The following is a 12463-nucleotide window of genomic DNA, read 5'->3' as shown; positions in this document are numbered from 1 at the left end:
TCAAAACACTTTTTTCCCATCCATTCTATTTGCTCTCCCGTTTTCATGTTTACTTTGCCATCTTTGTCTTTCAGCTATTAATTTTAAAACCAGCTAATGACCAAAACAAAAATATTATTTTTTCCATTAATATTTTTGTTCCTTACAAAAAAGTTTTCCAAAATTATTACAAAATTTATCAGCAAATGCCCTTCTTTTACCCAGGCATCTGCCTGCTGTGCTGTAGGATATTTATTCCATGTTTCTATTTATTTCCTGAATTTGTTAATCCTGCCCAACTCCAAAAAGACTCTCGGTCACTTAGCACAAACCCTTTCCCTCTTTGCAGTTTTTCTCTCAGACGCTCCTGAGTTTTAACTGGACTCCTGACTTGCCTTAACCCCATCTTGCCAGACCCAGAGAGAGACCCTCCCTTTCATTCTGCTTGTCTCAGCTAAGGGGCCACACCTGGCCAGCTTTGGCCACTCTAAGACAGCTCGGCAGTGCTGGATGGGAGACCACCAGGAGGTCCTTGGGCTCTGGGCTGGCTGGGAGGTAAATACACATTCAAGAGAAAAATAGGATATTCCTGTCATTTTAGGTGTAACGGAATCACAAGGCCATTTCCATCACCTCATATGATCTGAGGCGTCTAAACTGAGTTTCCTTCTTCTCTTCTGGACCCCAAAATCTTAATATCCAAAATGAAAAGTAAAAAAATCAGAAATAAAATTTTGGTTTCTGCTGAAGCATTTGTGGAACCTCTCCTGTGCGGACGCTTTGGTGTACAAAAAGCACAAGAAACTGGGACAAAAAATTACCATGCTGGTTTCGTATGTCATGGTTCCGAAAGAAGCAGCTTTTCAAAGAACTTTGAGGCTTTGTTTACCTTAAAGAATCCTTTTATTGCTACATAGCTTCGGCAGGCACGTACATATTGAAGCCAAAAACTGAATCCTCCCACCCCCAATCACCCGTAACAAAGCATAACTCACTCCTTCATTTCACAGTCATCAATCACGTTCTCCAATTAGTTTGAAGTATGAACTTTCCCTCCCGTAACTCCTCTGGTTACAGCTGACCTTAGCAATACTGTACTGAAATATTGTTTTGGCTAACTATCCCCTGAGTACATACTTTCCCACCCGCTTTTCTAACATTGTCTGACTTTAACTCTAGAAGTGATATGTAGGTTAAATAAAACGTGTTTGCTTCTTCATATATGGCAAGCAAGAACATCCAATGTTAGCAGTCTTGACATCGTCATTGTGAAGATTTCCCCCACACCAAAAACCTGTGGGATTTCCCTTCTGGCACTGTGTGAAGTTCCTGGGGAATTATAAGATGTGACATTTCAAAAAATGTTTTCCACATTCCTCACAACTGAAGGGGTTTCTCTCTACTATGGACTTTCTGATGCCTTTTTAGGTGAGATTTACTATGAAAGGTTTTCTCACACTCTACATACTTGTAAGGCGACTCCCCTGTGTGACTTCTAGTGTGCTTGCGAAGTGATGAAGTTCGGGCAAAACATTGCCCACACTCTGGACATTTATATGGTTTCTCTCCAGTGTGGGTTCTCTGATGTATCACAAGAGTATTTTTTTGAGAAAAACATTTATCGCACTCCGAGCATTTATGGGGCTTCTCTCCTGTATGGATTCGGCTGTGGCTTCTAAGGGAATGTGAATGAGCAAATGCTCTCCCACAGTCTAAACATTTGTAATTTCTTTCCCCTGTGTGAATTTTCATATGACTTCTAAAGTTTGATGGGGTACTATAAAATGTTCCACATTCGAAGCATTGATGTGGCTTCTCCCCTGTGTGGATTTTATGATGTGTTGAAAGATTTCCCTTTTGAGTAAAACATTTCCCACATTCTAGGCATCTGTATGGCTTCTCTCCTGTGTGGATTTTACGATGTTTCAAAAGGGCTCCCTGTTGAGCAAAACATTTCCCACATTCTACGCATTGATATGGCTTCTCTCCTGTGTGGAGCCTCTGATGAATTCCAAGGCTATCTTTCTGGGTAAAGCATTTCCCACACTCCTCACATTTGTATGGTTTTTCCCCTGTGTGGATTCTCTCATGAAGCTGAAGCTCTCCTTGTGTAACAAAACCTTTCCCACATCCCCCACATTGATAGGGTTTCTCCCCTTTGTGTCTCTTCTGGTGTTCCCGAAGTCCAGAAGAAAACATAAATCGTTTCTCACATTCTGGGCATTCAAAGGGTCTCTGTCCAGTGTGAAGTCTCTGATGCCGCACCAGGCTTGATTTCCAGGTAAAACATTTCCCACATTCGAGGCACTTTTCGTTTTTCTCCCCTCTGTGTGTTTTCTCATGACTCCGAAGAGATGAACTCAGGGTGAAACATTTCCCACACTCAAAGCATTTGTAAGATTTTATTCCTGCATGAACCTTCTCATGGGCCCAAAGACTTGCCTTCCAAGAAAAGCTCCTCCCACATTCCCAGCACTTGTAAGGTTTCTCCCCTGTGTGAATCCTCTCGTGGTTTCCCAGATGGGCTTTTTCACGGAAAAAATTCCCACATTCCAGACACTGATAGGGTTTCTCTCCAGTGTGGACTTTCTGATGTGTAAGAAGGTGTGACCTTTGACCAAAGCATAGGTCACATTCCTCACATTTATAGGGCTTTAGTCTGGGGGGGCTTCTGAAATTTTTCATGTCTTTTCCAGAGAAGGATTTCTCACCCTCCAATCCTTCACTGGATCCACTTCCCACATGGACCTTCCTGTGGGTCAAAAGGAGGGACCGGCAAGCAAAGGATTTTCCACACTCTGAGCATTCATGGGTTCTTTTGTGGTTTTCTTTTGTGGCTGCTTCTGTCTCACAGGGGATCCAAGAGCTTCCCAGGCTCCATCCTTTCTGGCACTGGCTGCCTTGGGCTGATTTTCTGTTACCTCTTGAAAGGTGACTTGCAGGTGAATCTTTGGTTTTCCTGCTGGTGGAAAAATAAAGAAGAGGAGAATAATGTTTCCTGTTGAGAATGGTAGAGAATCACAAAATCTTAGCCTTGGAAGGGACCATGAAGGTCTTCCAGTCCATCCTCTGACCAGGGCAGGGGTCCGCAGGACAAAACCTCCATTGATTCCATCACCCCAGATCCCTCGGAGACAAACTCTCCTGCTGTTCACTAACTCTATCTTTTCCTCCTTGGTTCTCGTCCTATGACGAGGTGAAAAAGAATCTCTGAAACTTTAGGTAGTCCTCAACTTATGACCAAAATCGAAAACAACTAACCAGTGAAAAGGCTTGCCTTCAGAAGTTGTGGATGCTCCATCACTGGAGGCTTTTAGTAGAGATTGGATATTCCATTGTCTGGAGCGGTATATGTCCCCTGCTTGAGCAGGAGCTTGGATTAAAGACCTCAAAGGTCTCTTCCAACTCTTATTCTTTGAGAGAAGTGCTGCCAACCTCTCCCCCTCTCCTCATCCATTCCTGGGCACAGAGAGAAGGAAGGAAGGAATGAATGAATGAAGGAAGGAGGGGAGGGAAACAGGAAAAAAGTAAGGGAAGGAAGGAAGGAGATGGGAATGAAAAGGAGGGAGGCAGGGAAGAAGGGGAGGGAAGAAGGAAGGAAAGAAGGAAAGAGAAGGAAGGAAAGAAAAAAAGAAAGGAGAGGAGGGAGGAAGGAAGGAAGGGTGGGACTGAGGGAAGTCCTGCTTTAGCGCTTGGCCACCAGCAGCCCTGTTGTTCTTTTGCCATCCCCTGGTGGTCTCCCATCCTATTGCTGAGGATGCTTTGGTTACAAAGCCAGGTTTCCTCGCATGGAGAGGAGGGGGCCTCCCTGTGACCCACGCACTTTGTCCTCCTGCACCCACCATGAGCAACCTGGCCAAGGAGAGTGAGCATAGCAGCAGCAGCATTGAGGAGGAGGTAGATGCAGCTGGGCGCCCCCTCGGGGAAGTGCAGCTAGGCTAGGCAGGGCTGTGGGAGCTCAAGGGCCGGGCTGGGCACTTGACCTCTGCTGCCCAGGGCTCTGGGCAGTCCATGCCACTGTCCAGGGGCCTCGTGCACAGCCTGAGGCTCTGTGAGGCTCCTCCAGTGGACCATGCCCTGGCGCTCGCCCCCTGTCCCACCCACCCTTCCCCACCCTCGGATGCGCCTCATTCCTGCCCAGGCCCCCACAGGTGCCCCTGACATGAGTGACATGGAGCTGGTCACGCCCACCCGGTAGGGCAAGCCCATGCCAGCCACACCCACCCAGCCCCCCAATGGCAACCACGATGCTGATGCGACCCTCAATGAAACTGAGTTTGACACCCCTTATCTCTAGCCCGTCTAGAGCCTCTGGAGAGCCATTTCTGCACATTAACAGGCTGCAGTCCTTGTTTCTGCTTTCACAACAATTAAAGCTATTCAAGGCCTCTGATTGCAACATTTCAGCTTTTTCTTTAGGCTAAAGCCGGGGCCAGTCTGCCAGAGGCAGCTTCGAGTGGAAGGGGAAAAAGGGAGATGGTGTTACTTTTAACCTTTTGTGGCTTGTGCAATTTACTTTGGCTTTTCTATGTCTTAAAAGACTTTAATTATAAATGGGGGGGAGGCTTTTTCCGGAGAGGCGGGGTTCGTTTTCGTCCTACAACCCTACACACAAAGGATTTTCTTTTTCGCCTTTTACACTGAACTCAAAGAAAGGGGGATGTTTGTGGGTTAAGAAAACAATGAACTCCATTCAGTTAATTTAACCCTTTTCTTTCCCCCAAAGATTCCCTTCGCTATCGCAATGAGGTCAGTCCGTTTTAAAAAAATCACATTACAAATCTCATTACATCTTTTAAAGCTCCGTTTGCAACATTTTTGTAGCTGCACGTGACGGACCGCAGAGAGACCTTCTGGAGCAAGTTCCCCAAAAGCTCCTTCCCGGATCCACCCGGAGCCCCACGGAGAGCCCTGGCCGGGCGAGGAGGGGGCAGATCCAGCCCGGGGAGGGAGGGACCCCCTTTGCCCCCCTGGAGGGAAGGGAGGGATCCGCTCCCTGCAGGCGACGCCAGAGCCGAATCTCCCCAAGGAAAACCCGGGAAGCCGGAGAGGCGGATCCGCAGCTACCTTTCTCCTGGCGGGGGGGGGAAAGATCTCCTGGCGGGAGGGGCGCCCCAAAGGCCGGAGGGGGAGCAGCCAGACCTGCCCCGAGCGGGATCCAGAAGCCTCTCCCGAGGGATCCAGCGCCGATCCTCCCAGGGCGAAGCGAGACACGTGGAGGGAAGCGGAAATCCAGCGAGTGGGAGGGGGCGGGGCTTCTGCTCTCCTCCTGGGCTCCGCCCACGCCTTACAGCCCCGCCCCTTGGCAGCCTCCTCTCCTCTTTCCCTCCCTCCCCCTTTCCGCCTTCCCAGCCGGGACTCCCTGTTTCTCCGCTGGGCATCCGCCTCCCGGGTTCCTCTGTCTCGCTTCGCCCTGGCAGGGTCGGCGCCGGATCCCTCGGGAGAGTAAATTGCACGAGCCACAAAAGGTAGAAAGTAACACCGTCTCCGGTTTTTCCCTTCCACTCGAAGCTGCCTGATAAATAGCCTCCGGCAGACTGCCCCCCCCCCCGGCTTTAGCCTAAAGAAAAAGCTGAAATGTTGCAATCAGAGGCCTTGAATAGCTTTCATTGTTGGGAAAGCAGAAACAAGGATTGCAGCCTGTTAATCTGCAGAAATGGCTTCCCAGAGGCTCTAGAGCAGAGGTGTCAAACTCAATTTCATCCAGGGCCCCATCAGCATTGGGGTTGCCTGTGTGTGTGTGTGTGTGTGTGTGTGTGTGTGTGTGTGTGTGTGTGTGTGTGTGTGTGTGTGGCCAGGGTGGGTTGTGCCTACTGGGTGGATGTGGATGGAGTGGATGTGGCCTACTGGGTGGGTGTTGCTAGCTCTACATCGTTCGTGTCAAGGGTGCCTGTGGGGGCCTGGGCAGGAGTGGGACAGATCTGAGGGTCTCTGGCAGAAGGAGGTGGGACCAGGGCAAGTGCCAAGGCATGGTCCACTGCAGGAGCCTCACTATTCCTCTCAGGCCATGCGGGGGGGGGGGGGCTGGATGGTGGTGCGGGCTGCAGGGAGCCCTGGACAGCAGAGGTCAAACGCCCAGCCTGTCCCTCGAGCACCTGCGGCACCAAACCCAGCCCCACTTCCCCAAGGGGGCACCCAGCTGCACTTGCCTCCTCCTCAAGGCTGCTGCTTCTATACTTGCTCTCCTTACCCAGGTTGCTCATGATGGGTACGAGGGCAAAGTCAGAGGGAGGCCCATTCCCTCTCCATGGGAGGAGACCCGGCTTTGTATCCTAAGTTTCCTTAGCAATAGGATGGGAGACCCCCAGGATAGGCCAGGAGGAGGGGGCAAGGGGATGGTGAAAGGGCAGCAGGGCAGGACTAAGGCAGGACTTCCCTCAAACCCCCCCTCTCCTTCTTTCCTTCTTTCCTTCCTAACTACAGAGCGGTGGGAAAATATTTGAGGTGAGGGAGGGAGAAAAACAGGCAAGAAACGCAGCTCGGCAAGTGTCACCCTTCGTGAGGAATGAAGAAATGCACCATCGCCTGGAAGTGGCCAGCACATCACCCTCGCCTACTTCACAAATCTGGCTTGGTGGGCTCTGGGGGAGGGGATGCCATGAGCAGCGTGAGAGTCAGCGCAATGCCGCCTAGCCCCCAGCCTGCCCGGTTTCAGCAGGCAGCGGGGCGCTCTCCTCACAGTGCCGAGAGGTTGAGCCGGGCAGTACAAACCTCACCAGCTTTGCACCTTGCTACCTGCTGAAACTGGGCAGGCTGGGGGTTGGGCAGCACCGCGCTTCTTTTTGGATTTAGGCTGCCCGGTTCAGCTCTTGGCGCTGTGAGGAGAGCGCCCTGCTGCCTGCTGAAATCAGGCAGGCTGGGATCTGGGCGGCCTCATGTTTCTTTTTCAATTTGCGCCACCCAGCTCAGCCTCTCGGTGCTGTGAGAGCGCCCAGCTGCCTGCTGAAACCCCTCCCCCAGAGCCCATCAAGCCGGATATGTGAAGTAGGCGAGGGCCATTTGCTGGCCACTTCCAGGCGATGGTGCATTTCTTCATTCCTCACAAAGGGTGACACCTCCCCAGCATGCACCCAGGGGGCAGGGCTGACTCAGCAGGGGCTGGTTCCTCACTGTTTCCAAACGGCCTTGTGGAGCTAAGACTGAATGCGTTTCACCATAGTTCGCATGTCTGCTCTAGAGTCTAGACGGGCAAGAGATAAAGGGATAAAGTGAATTACATCTGTTTCAGCGGCTTAAGCCAAGGAAGCCGATTTCACATGTCGTTAAGCAGACGAATGTGGGGTTGTCTGAAATGGACAGGAGAGGCCATGTGAGTCCCAGCACAGGCTACTTTTGACTTCAGGGACACATTGACTTTGGGGCACGTGGCTTGGAAACATGTATGGAACATGCGGCTTGGAGAATGGCGCAAGGCTGCAAAGGCCTCCCGTATGGGGATTAACGCCTCATTTCTCAGTGGCCGCGGTGACACTGGGCTAAAGTCCAGGCCTGGGGTCAGTGGCCACTGGTTGAAAGGGCTGAAGGCCCCAGGCCTCCACTTAAGGGCCAGCCCCAGGATTGCTGTCAATCAGGGATGCTTTTCATGGGCTGGATGGGGCGGCTCAGGCTTCCTTGGGTGGCTGCAGCTGTGCATCCCACTTCAGCACCCCCCAACTCATGGGGGAGGGCCTGTGCCTGGTCTCTAGGACCAGCCCACCCCCAGACACCCCCACATCCCTTGCCTGGGCCTTCCTCCACTTAAGAACCCTCAAGATGATTTAATGACTGTAAGCAGCAGTGTGGGATTGCGCTTGGTGAGTGAAGTGGCCGTGTGACCCTCACATAACTCCTACTTCCCTGGACTCACCGAGATTTCAGTCCCGATTTTGGTCATATGTTGAGGACTACCTAAAGTTTCAGAGATTCTTTTTCACCTCGTCATAGGACAAAAACCAAGGAGGAAAAGATAGAGTCAGTGAACAGCAGGAGAGTTTGCCTCCGAGGGATCTGGGGTGATGGAATCAATGGAGGTTTTGTCTGGGCTGTACTGCGGACCCCTGCCCTGGTCAGAGGGTGGATTGGAAGACCTTCATGGTCCCTTCCAAGGCTAAGATTTTGTCATTCTCTACCATTGTTAAAAGGAAACATGTTTTGAAGCAAGCAGCAAAGCAATTTATTGTGGAAGTCAAAGATCTCTGGGTTAAGAAATTGGAAGGATTATATGAAACTGTGGCATCTGTTTTTCAGAGTTTCATAGTTCCAGATTGTACAGAGCAACGGGTGGAAAATGTTGAAGAAGATGTTATGGAAATAACCCAAAATGATATGTTATATGGTAGAGATCTGGAAAATGATAAGCATGAAAAGCTGGGAAAGGAAGCTGTAACAGATTCAGTCATGGTCCTGGTGTATATAGAATTTTATAGAATTAATTTATGGGTCGTGCATCAGAAAAAACCAGCTGGAGATGTTGCTGTTTGTGCTTTCAGAAGATCTTGCTATAATGGAATCATACAGGCTTACTACTTGCAGAAATTTCGGACACGTTACAAATTGTTAATGAAAAAGGCAGAAGACTCATCGATTCTGAAGGTTGATTTGTTAGCAGCAATGTGAAAAAGAATGGAAGCAAGGATTGTTTATGGAAGAAAAGAGAAAGAGTAACAAAAGGCTTCAAAACCGGGGGGGGGGGGGGATGTAAGATGGAGGAGCTGGGAACTAATAAGGATTGTCTTTGAAGTTTATATTTCTAAGATTTTGGATTTGCAATATTAATGGTTTGAATTTGTTATAAAAAAAAGAAGAATGCTTTTGAAGTCTTATACTCTAAAACTTTGGACTTGTAGAGTGAAGAGATCCAGGAGGATAAACTTATATGAATGTTTTGAAAGTTTTTTATTTTCAAAATTTTTGATTTGGAATATTAATGGTCTTTAGAAAGTATTGTAAAAAGAAAGAATATTTTAATGTTTGAAGAATTTTTTATTGTTTTAAAGGACTATATTGTTTTAGACTGAAAGTATGAATTAAAAAAAATTAGAGATTATGATTCAGTTAAAATATTTGATTGATCTCTTGGGTATATATTATTTGAATTAATAAGAAAGAAAATTTTATTTAAAGGATTGAAGTATTTGAAATTATGACTTTTTAGGGATATATTAGAATTTGTTGTAAAAAAAGAAAGAAAATTTTATTTAAAAGACAAGTATTTGAGATCAAAAAAGAGTTTAGATGATCAATGATATATAATTGTATTATTTTAAAGGATTTATACTGTTTTAAAGGAAGTTAAAGATGGTATTTAATGGGTTTAAGATACTTGGATGATTAATAGCAGTAAGATTAGTAGCTAATTTTTACTTTTTATTTTTGTAGAAATGGTAAAGTTTAATTTTTAGATATTTGGATTTGGGGAAGATGGATAATTATATTTTGAGTTTTGGAGCTAAAATATGTAGTACATAATTTTTGTTGCTTTTTATTATTATTTGAGTTAAAGTTTATATATTTTATATGACTTATATATGCATTTTATAGTTAAGTTTGTTATTGTTTATTAGAGTTAAAGTAAATTAATACTTGTATGTATTATAATTGGATTGTTTTAGTTAGATTTCGGTTGTTTACGTGACTATTCCTGTATTTAGTTCTGGGAAGTCGGGGGGGGGGGGAAGGCGGAAAGGGATGAAGAATCATATAAAATTTGGTGTATTTATTCTTTATAGAAAAATAATGTAAATAGAGGAGATGATCGGCTAGTACCCTAAACTGCATCCGAGGAAGAGGAAAAAGAAGGGGATGGGATGTGTAGGACAGTTGGAAAGGAGGAAGGAGGAGAGGTTGTGGGTTCGAGGGAAGGAAGGAAGGAAGAGGAAAGTAGGTAGGGTGGGGGAGTGAGGGGGGTTGTAGGGGGGATCGCTGATCATTTCCGAGAATGATTTGAATAGCTCTTTTTTTTTGTTTTAATTAAAAGCATCATATTTGTATTATGTTTTCATGAAAAATTAATAAAAATTTGAAAGAAAAAAAAGGAAACATTATTCTCCTCTTCTTTCTTTTTCCACCAACAGATAAAACAACTCTGACCAAAGATTCACCTGCAAGTCAACTATCAACACATAATAGAAAATCAACACAAGGCAGCAGTCAACAGAAAGGATGGAGCCTGGGAAACTCTTGGATCCCCCATCAGACACAATCAGCACTCCGGAAAACCACAAAAAACCCCATGAATGCTCAGAGTGTGGGAAATCCTTTTCTCGCAGATCAGTGCTTTTTACCCACAAGAAAGCCCATATGGGAGGTGGATCCAGTCAAGGTTTGGAGGGTGAGAAATCCTCTGGAACAGACACCAAAGGTCTCAGAAACCCCCCCAGACTAAAACCCTATAGATGTATAAAATGTGACTTATGCTTTGGTCAAAGGTCAGACCTTCTTATCCATCAGAAAATCCACACGGGAGAGAAACCCTATCAGTGTCTGGAATGTGGGAATTTTTTCAGTAAAAAACGCACTCTCAGAGACCATGAGAGAATTCACACAGGGGAGAAACCTTACACGTGTTGGGAATGTGGGAAGAGCTTTTCTCGGAATTCATATCTTTGGCGCCATGAGAAGATTCATGCGGGAATCAAACCTTACAAATGCTTTGAGTGTGGGAAAAGTTTCACCCTGAGTTCAGATCTTCAGACTCATGAGAAAACACACAGAGGGGAGAAAAATGAAAAGTGTCTCGAATGTGGGAAATGTTTTACCTCGAAATCAAGCCTGGTGCGACATCAGAGAATTCACACGAGAGAGAGACCCTACGAATGTCCAGAATGTGAGAGACGATTTACCTGTTCTGCTGGACTTCGGGAACACCAGAAGAGGCACAAAGGGGAGAAACCCTATCAATGTGGGGAATGTGGGAAAGGTTTTCTTACACAAACAGAGCTTAAGATTCATGAGAGAATCCACACAGGGGAAAAACCATTCAAATGTGGGGAGTGTGGGACATGTTTTTCACGAAAGGAACACCTTGGAACGCATCAGAGGGTCCACACAGGAGAGAAGCCATACAGATGCGTAGAATGTGGAAAGTGTTTTACTCAAAAGGGAGCCCTTTGGATCCATCATAAAACCCACACAGGGGAGAAGCCACATCAATGCAACGAATGTGGACGATTCTATCGTACCTCATCCGCCCTTAAAAGTCATGTGAAAATTCACACAGGGGAAAAAAACTACAAATGTTTAGACTGTGGGAGAACATTTGCTCATGCATCTTCCTTCAGAAAACACAGCCGAATCCATACAGGAGAAAAGCCCCATAAATGCTCGGAGTGCGATAAATGTTTTTCTCGGAAAAGTACTCTTGTGATGCATCAGAGAACCCACACTGGAGAGAAACCATACAAATGCCTGGAGTGTGGGAAATGTTTTGCCCAACCTACATCACTTCGCATGCACACCAGAAATCACCCAGGATAGTGGCCTTATAAGTGTGTAGAGTGTGAGAAACCTTTTCATTGTAAATCAGAGTTAAAAATGCATCCAAATGTCCATAGCAGAGATAAACCTCTTCTGTTGTGAATGTTGGAAACATTTTTTTTCAAAAGTCACATTTTAACATTAACCAGGAACATCACACAGTGACAGAAGGGAAATCCTACTATTGTTTGGTGTGGGGAAAATGTTTTTCCTATTCAAGTAGCCTTAAATACCATAATCAAGGAAAACTACATAAATGTTGGGAGTGTTAAAAAGTTTGGCACACAAAGCAGCAGCGCTAGTACATTAACAGAGTGATTACACAAGAGAAAAGAGTTATAAGTGATGGGCAGAGTAGATAATGTTTTGCAGAGTGCAACTAGTCTTGACTTACAGTCGTAATTGGGAACAGATTTCCGGTGGATAAGTTGTTACGGTTGTTAGTCGAGGCACCCATATATATTGGAGCTGATTTTCTGACATATTTCTGGTCATTAAAAAAATCACTGTAATCCTAAGTATAAAGCCATTCTTCTAAATGTCTTTTTTTAATATAAAAAGTGGCAAAAAGAATGCCAGGAACTAGTAGAAAAAGAAAAATTGGGATCCCACGGCTGCAGGATCACGCAAGTAGTCTTAAAAGCCATCCGGTTCCCAAGCGCCCATAAAGAGGTTACATAATTTTTTGGCTTTTGGGATGTGGATTGGGGTGTGTTGGTGGCTGGCTTTTAGATTATTAGCTGTTACTATATATGGGCACATATAAAATGTATATTCGCCTTCATTTGTGACAAATTGTCTAGCTGAAAATAAAAAACGTTGAAAGCAAAGTTCTTGCCACTCTCCTGTATTTCTAGCAAAGAAAGTCAAAGTGGATGGAAACTGCTCAGATGTTCAGGAACTCTAAGAATATTTAAAAATGTATTTTAAAATTCTTGTCCGTGTTTGATAAATGGAACATTCTTCTTTACTTATTTCGTTATTCTTCCTTTGGCTCTATCTTCACGTTTGCTAGCAGGAAAAGAAGCCA

General features: G+C 45.9%; 2 protein-coding genes across 2 annotated transcripts; one reads left to right on the top strand and one right to left on the bottom strand.

Annotated features, from left to right (window-relative positions):
- Positions 1 to 1338: 1338 nt before the first annotated feature.
- Positions 1339 to 2860, bottom strand: LOC114923679 (zinc finger protein 260-like). Its single transcript, XM_029286978.1, has one exon. It carries the CDS (start codon positions 2662 to 2664, stop codon positions 1357 to 1359), a length of 1308 nt encoding a protein of 435 aa, XP_029142811.1. The 5' UTR covers positions 2665 to 2860; the 3' UTR covers positions 1339 to 1356.
- Positions 2861 to 10119: 7259 nt separating this feature from the next.
- LOC114923680 (zinc finger protein 501-like) lies at positions 10120 to 11319 on the top strand (the record flags this gene model as incomplete). Its single annotated transcript, XM_029286979.1, has 3 exons — positions 10120 to 10688; positions 10728 to 10895; positions 10998 to 11319. Coding segments are annotated over exons 1-3 (1059 nt in total), but the record flags the coding sequence as incomplete, so codon positions are not given.
- Between the last annotated feature and the right edge of the window lie 1144 nt (positions 11320 to 12463).

Source organism: Protobothrops mucrosquamatus, unplaced genomic scaffold (genome assembly GCF_001527695.2).
Source record: "Protobothrops mucrosquamatus isolate PMUCROS unplaced genomic scaffold, P.Mucros_1.0 scaffold6655, whole genome shotgun sequence".
Lineage (NCBI taxonomy): Eukaryota > Metazoa > Chordata > Lepidosauria > Squamata > Viperidae > Protobothrops > Protobothrops mucrosquamatus.
The sequence above is the reverse complement of the archived record's forward strand: the minus strand, read 5'-3'. Positions and strand labels throughout refer to the sequence as shown.